The sequence below is a fragment of the Rhopilema esculentum genome, chromosome 9 (genome assembly GCF_057945365.1).
Source record: "Rhopilema esculentum isolate cy_ngs chromosome 9, ASM5794536v1, whole genome shotgun sequence".
Taxonomy (NCBI): Eukaryota; Metazoa; Cnidaria; class Scyphozoa; order Rhizostomeae; family Rhizostomatidae; genus Rhopilema; species Rhopilema esculentum.
In genome coordinates, this window is record NC_142823.1 from 7,012,710 (window position 1) to 7,020,079 (window position 7,370).

Sequence of the window (7,370 nt, forward strand, 5' to 3'; positions counted from 1 at the left end):
GGGGTGGTATGAAGAGGGGGTGACTGGAAGGGGGGCAGCTAAAAGTGGGGATGGCTGGAAGAGGGAATGTCTGGAGTGACATGACTTATAGCCGTGACTGCTGCATGTCCAAACGACTGCTGCATGTATAATGAACGAACAAAAAGCATATGGAAGAATACTGTACATTCATGTTAGAATTATCATTGCTTTAAAGTAGAAAAAAGTGACTGGCCTTTGAGAAAACTCTTTGAGACTGCCAGTTGATGTTACAAATAGTTAATGCAGTTCGGTATCTTTAGATCAGTGGCACGAATCGGAGGGGGCTGTGGGGGTGGGGAAGGCAAAAATCAAGTTGTCAAGAGACCAATAAAAGTGGTTCTGATTGCATTGAAGTAAAGTCTGACTGACTTCACTGATAGTAATCCTCTTTGACAGCAACATAAAAACCTCTATATCCTTTCTTACTAAGCAAATTTGATACTTAATTGATAACGATTCAAATGTAAATGGTATTAGATGATACTAAACTGCAAAAAGAAAATGAAAACCTTACTACAAAACATGAAAGGATAAAGTATATAAAAATATGATTATATGGAGATTCAGCCTGCAGATTTTTCCAGACAAGATTGTCCCTATGCTTCGAATTCTGTATTCCTGCCGGTTTATTCATTTTTGGCTTAATAAATTAGCTAATTAATGTTGATAGAAAATAAAGTATTATGGTGTAATCTTGGCTGCCTAGCTTGCTATGGAGCCAGCCATTGCTCTGAGCTAAAACTGTGCGATTAAACGGCTTTGAAAAGGATGAACACTAAGTGAGCTGTCGTTGTGATTCTGCCAAGGAGATCTAGCACGAAATGAATTGGCTTCGATGTTCAAACTAAAAGGGATATTTACTGTGGAAATGGTGAATATTTGTGGACTTACTAGAAACATCTACCGAGATCCCCACCTTGAAATTTTTCAACAATTTTATACGGATGTTCAATTCTTAAAAAAGTGCAAAAGCGAATAAGGTTTTGTTAATTATATGATATTTAAAGGCTCATTAACTGTGAAAATTAACGCTTTCATTCATAGAACCAAGATTTCGTGGATAAAAAACTTCAGCCTTGGGATATCATGTTACTTGCCAGTCTTTTCAAGAATTAGGTTAAGTCCGTTGGATTTCCTCAAACGGCCGATAGGGCATCAATTTAGATTAAAAGTGGCCTTAGAAAAGAACTTAAAATCCACAGCCAAGAAGGGATTGTTAACGGTAATCCTAAAGGCTCGTATCGTTGAAAAGAAGGTGTTAACCATTGTTGTCTCTTCGAGAAGTTATAATTATTGCAGGCTTTCTACGAATTAATCAAGGTTTGTCAAAGAGGATTTTCAAAACATAAACGGACAACTTTGATTTCTGACTCTTCTTAAAATGATAAAATAATTGGTCCTAGAACTTCTTCTTTGTTTTCAAACAATCTTATATCAGTAACAGTTGTCTACTTCCTAAGATGTCCGTTGTACTATAAGATTTTTGAGCATGCCTTTCTTTTCAATTCCTTAATGGTTATAAGGCAAAATGAAGAAAGTATCAATTCTGCTAATTAAAGTGAACGATATTTTACAATGCTATTGTGAGATTGAAACGGTGTTGTTACGAGATTGAAAATGGCGTTGTTACGAGATTTAAAATGGTGTTGTTACGAGATTTTACACGGTGTTGTTACGAGATTTAAAATGGTGTTGTTACGAAATTTAAAATGTTGTTGTTAAGAGATTTAAAATAGTGTTGTTACAAGATTGAAAATGGTGTTGTTACGAGATTGAAAATTGTGTTGTTACGAAATTTAAAATGTTGCTGTTACGAGATTTAAAATGGTGTTGTTACGAGATTGAAAACGATGCTGTTACAAGATATAAATCGGTGCTGTTGCGATAGAGTTGCATGCAGCTTCAAACTTTTCTTGTTCTTTAAAAGGATATTGACCTTTAATGTTACATGTCTCTTGAAGAAGAAGAGGCTACTAAGAAAAAGATCTTTGTCACAAAATTTTGTAATATTTGTGACAAGTTTAATCCTTCCTCACCTTTGATACCTATTGAGAGGTCAGGATCTTCAATGATTACAAGTATAAAAATATGGAACCCTAACAGCATTTGAGGCCATCAGTAGGGGCACTTGGGACATTTGTGACGTAATTTGCTGGGTTGTTGTCCTCTTGATGTTCGCCAAACAAGATTAGTTTACGGCACAAAATATTCAGATCTTTTATCATGTTAGCAATAGATGCAACTTAATCGACTTCCTCTCAAAATTCCTAAGTCGCTAAATCGACTTCCTAGCTAAATATATGAACCTAAATATTTTTATCCATGCAATGTATTTTAATAAGATATCTATTACGATAAAAGGTATAAGAACAGGCATTGGAATTTTATAAAAGTTCTCATTGAAACGATATTTGATTTAGGTTTAATCGATAAAAATTGATTCTATATCAATGACCAATATTACTTCTTTAGGAAAAACTGCATCAATGTACTAGTGACAACAACACAGCTGGTACCTGCCCTAGCCAAGTGTCTGCTCTATGGTCTTGGGAACATATTTCCAATTGAAAACATCTACAGTGCCACAAAAATTGGTGAGTTTCTTACAGACATTGCAAACAACTTGTTTTCAGTTGTTAATGTTAGGGAAAGGCTTAAATACTATATAGCTTAGCCCTAACAAAGGAAATGAAAAAGGAATTTGGAAGTAAGAGAGGAAAGTTCAAGCTGATTTATTTTTGCTTTGAATAAAGATAGGTTGTAAGAGTCTAGAAAACATGTATGGGGTAGAGCATTCCAAAATTTACATGATCTAGGGAGGAAGGAAGAGTTATGGGACTGAGTTAGTGCGTTTGTCAGAGACTTGGAAAGGGTGATGTTTTTGTTACCCATACTACTACTATTTGTCATAATGCAATATACAATGTACATGAAAAGGGACGTTGGTCCTACAAACTCTCCATATGGTGATAGGGGAACAGAAAATGGTTCAAAGGGGAGTAATAGAGTAGAATTGAAAGACTTGATATATAGCGAAGAAGGATCAGGGGTAGAATGCAAAGCGAGGTAGAAGAGATGCAGAAGAGACAAGAAAGAGTATATGATATGTTATCAAAAATATATGATATGTTTTTTGAAAGACAAGATTTGAAATTATTTGCTGGATCTTCTAAGAATACGACTGCCTTCTAAGAATATGTAGTTGTTAATCATCTACAGAAAATAAGTAACAATTCCTCCTTTCTCGCCCCCTTGTTTTGCCTAGCCAAGTGAAATAGATGACTTATTCTTGTCTTCGGTTTTTTAAGGAAATTAGATTCCCGATTTAAGTCGTTTAGTTGTACGGTCTTATACGCTAAAAAATGATTTGAAATGTTTAACATTTTCCTTATTTAATGAAATTAGTGTTATTTGATATACTTTGATGGCATATAATTTTGCGGTAAAACTAGTGTTTAGGAATATAATGCAAAATCCAAACTTTACAATTCATTGTTTGATTTTTCGTCGCTTTTAGCAAACAATTTCAAGCAACTTCAACCATCTGCAAACATTGTAATTAGCGTGTTTTTAATGTTCATCTAACTAATGTCAAATATTGTCTCATCGAGAAAAAAACTACGAAAAGCTTTAGAAGAGAATAAAGCTATTATCTCTAATTTTGATGAAATCGGTACACAGTGAAATGTAGACACATAAAATTATCATCTGTGAAAATTATCATAGTTTTGTCTGTGATCTCTACCAAAGCAATTTGTTGACTATCCTTCAAGCCTTACTATTTATTCAACTAGGCAGTTCGGTATTTTAACTCTTTAACTCTTATGAGTAAATGGTTATCTTTAACTTAAGAAGAACACTTTTTTGGCTGTACAGAATTTGAGAATGGCTTTGAAGAAGGCAAACATTTCTCAACATATTACTTAAAGCTTTTTGTCTGACACTCCTCAGAGTATAAAACGTCAGAATAATTTCTTCTCGTCAGAAAATCAGAATTAACGTCAGAATATCAAAATATTCTGATTTGCTTATTTCGATCCACAACTGGGTATATATTTTCCATCTTGTTCTTTCGAACACTTATTCTGACGTTTTATACTCTGCAGAGTGCCAGACGAAAAGTCTTCAAGTTGTATATTGTAAATTGTTTGCTTTTTCAAAATATAAGAAGAGCTTTATACAAGGGCTACTTTCCAAGACTCTGCTTAGTTAAACAGGAGTAGTATTTATGTTGAGTATTAACTCTTTTTGCAGGTAAAGATGCCTGTTTTGAAAGAATTCAGAATAGATTTGGTCGCAAATCCACGTATGTTGTCATTGGCGATGGTAAAGACGAGGAAATTGCAAGCAAACAGGTAAGAAACAGCATATTGAACAAGGACTTCATCTCACTTGTACGAAGGAAAAAAGGCTGATCTCGGAGCTTATCAATGATCTGATTACAAATATTTACCCAAACATTTAATTGGTACTTACCATATCCCCTCTTTTTCTCTTTTGTGTTTTCCACGTCAATTGAGTAACGTCTAACTTAACCATTCCCACAATTTGACAGCATATAATCAGAGTTCTTTCCCAACCCCTTTCTTGGTGTTATTCTCAATCACTCTTTTCACTGCAAGTCATTGCAATGCCGCTTTCATAGAAAGAGCCTGATACGAGCGTTCATTCGTGAAGAAAAAACCGTTCTGTGGTTTTTATCTAAATTAAAAAAAATCTTACCCTTGCCTTACATTATGATGAGTACCAAAATGGTAATACGTGGCAAAGGCTCTCATGAAAAGCACCGTCGAGTGACTGAGGCCATCCTCTGTAAATATTTTTATTATTATGGCTAATTAAGTGATTCACAGACACCTAGATGTTAATTGGTCCGGATAATATAGGTGGGAGCAGTCAGCAACAAGCTGACAAAGGTCCCATTCTGTCATCTTGTTATTATTATTATTATTAAAGGCTCTTGCGCAACCAGCATGCTTAGGATGAGTACCAAAATGGTAACACGTGGTAAAGGCTCTCATGAAAAGTACCCTCGCGTCATTTTCTGCTACTACATGAAACTAAAATTTTACATTTTAAAACTCGCTTAATATGTGGCCTGTATTTCAATAGATGCTTATTTTCATTGTTTGTTAGCCTTTTATATACTTTGCATTATATCTTCTCATTTTATCTTATTAGCTTGGATTCCCATTTTGGAGGATCTCCTGTCATAGTGACCTTGTCAACTTGAACCATGCATTGAAGCTTGGACACCTTTGACCTGTGCCCTTTCGCTTTTCAAAGGTAGGTCAAAAGCCATGTTTAGGGCTTGTTTGCAAACATAGGCCTTTAATGGAGATTTTTCTCTACATTGTGATGTAACATTTTCTAGTAGCTCTAGCCAAAGGCATGCAATCCTCACAAAAAACATGAGGAAACCTCTCTCTACTGCCCATCACCTTATATCAGTCCTGAACAAATTTTCATGTCCATAAGGTGATACCCTGGATAAAACACAATTAAAGTTTGAAAACATCAAGGCTTATTTCTTACCATGAAGCAATGGAATACAAGAACAACTATGGAAAAATTTAGAAGCCATTCTTGCTTGCTACAGAAAACTTGCAATCATTTTTGGGTTTTAACTAAAACCAGAGTGTCCTATATAAAAGACAAACTCAATTTTGTATTCAAGTCAAAATAGATGGCCAGACAAAATGCTTTTGATAAATAATAGTCCGCATCCATTTAACTCCCGGTTGTATTTCTTAATTCGTTTAAAAATTACTCCCTTCAGGATTTCAATCTTGAAAAAAACTGCCAACCTCCTGATAATTTGAACACCCAAACATGCTTCTCTTGCCTTTGAGAGCTAAATTAGCACCATTGACTTTACAAGCATCAACCACAATGGTGCAAGAGATTTTCCAGGTATCATTTTAAACAGAACAGAACGGCCTACTTATAACTGTTGTAAAAACAAAAAGGCTTTAGTTTATCAGAAACTATCAATAAACACTTCAAATGGCCACCAAAAGGAAGCTTTATTCAATTGCTGGTCATTTTATTTTGGAAATATTAAAGGTTGTTTCATATCATGTAGGTTTTATATCTGGTAGCAATGTTTATTTTACTGTTTAACATAAAAAATGACTTCTAAAGTGCCTCTTGTGTTGTAAAACTAAAATATTTGGCTTATAGAGGCTCGTGCTTTTCTCGAGGAATGAATTATTTGATATCATAAGGGTAAATTTTGCTAAAAAGATGCTTTACAGATGAATAAGAGATATTGTGAGTATTTTTTAATAAACTGAAGGTTTTTCAATCAGTTTCTGGCTCCGTTTTAGCTACTGTTGTTTATTCCATATATCTTTGGCTTTCAATTTATACAAAGATTTTAAATATTTTAGTAAGGTTTTTATCTGGAAAGAAATAGAAGTATATTCATATTATTGTGTATCATAAATCTTCAGAAGGTTAAGATAGTCAAATAAACTATATTTTAAATCTTTATAGGATCGTTTAGTATTTGGTAATATTGGAAACAAAGTTGTTTAGACATATTTTTAGAAAAAATTTAGCCTTCTTCAACCATAGTATTATGTATTAGTGGATGTATAATTGTTTGTTTCAAAATGTTCCCTGAGCGTTTTTAGTGGAAATGTGTTCAAACGCTACGTGTTGTTAACATCTAGAACAATCCACAAAAGTATAATTTCTTGCTACGAAAATCGAATTGAGTGATTTAAAGTTTTATAAATCGTGTGATTCTTCAGTCTAGAAATGAATTATTATTTTGAAATGGTAACCTACTCGTCACTGCTACCAAATGAGGTTTTGTTGCCGATTACTGTTAAAAGATGTTACTAGTGAAATAGTTCTTCCCTTGAAACACAATTTAAAATTGGCCATGCACTATCTAAAACGAATTTTTCATTAGTAAGTAGTAGCCAATTGTATCTAAAAAATTCAGTTTTTCTCTCTACTCTCAAGTTCCTAATTGTAGGGGGGGGGGGGGGGTAAACTCCAATTTTCAGAAATTTTGCATACCTACCTCCATTTATTAACACTCCTCCCCTAATTATATATTTCATGTATAATAAACATAATTTCGTCCCAATTTAAAAATAAATTCGGAAAATCTAAGCATTTTAACCTATTATGACCCCCCATTTTAGGGTTTTTAAAAAATACCAACCCCCTCCTTATTAGACCCCCCTACAATTAGGAAATTTAAAATGACCTGAAATTGAACATAAGGACCACAACTTCTTTCTCCTGGGGTCCTTTTCGGGAATTTTTCTCCTATCAGCGAGCACCGAAGGTATTCAAGAGTTTGGTTGTCTGTAACTATTTTTAGTAGTATT

General features: G+C 34.0%; 1 protein-coding gene across 2 annotated transcripts in view; it reads left to right on the plus strand.

The window, feature by feature from the left end:
- The window catches only part of LOC135688812 (uncharacterized), a 33,165-nt gene extending 25,795 nt beyond the window's left edge, over positions 1–7,370 (plus strand). For both annotated transcript variants that reach the window (XM_065205837.2, XM_065205838.2), the window contains 3 exons: positions 2,494–2,615; positions 4,276–4,376; positions 5,203–7,370. In XM_065205837.2, coding sequence (XP_065061909.2) covers positions 2,494–2,615; positions 4,276–4,376; positions 5,203–5,283 — 304 coding nt within the window. In that variant the 3' untranslated portion in view covers positions 5,284–7,370. The remainder of the gene's footprint in view (positions 1–2,493; positions 2,616–4,275; positions 4,377–5,202) is intronic.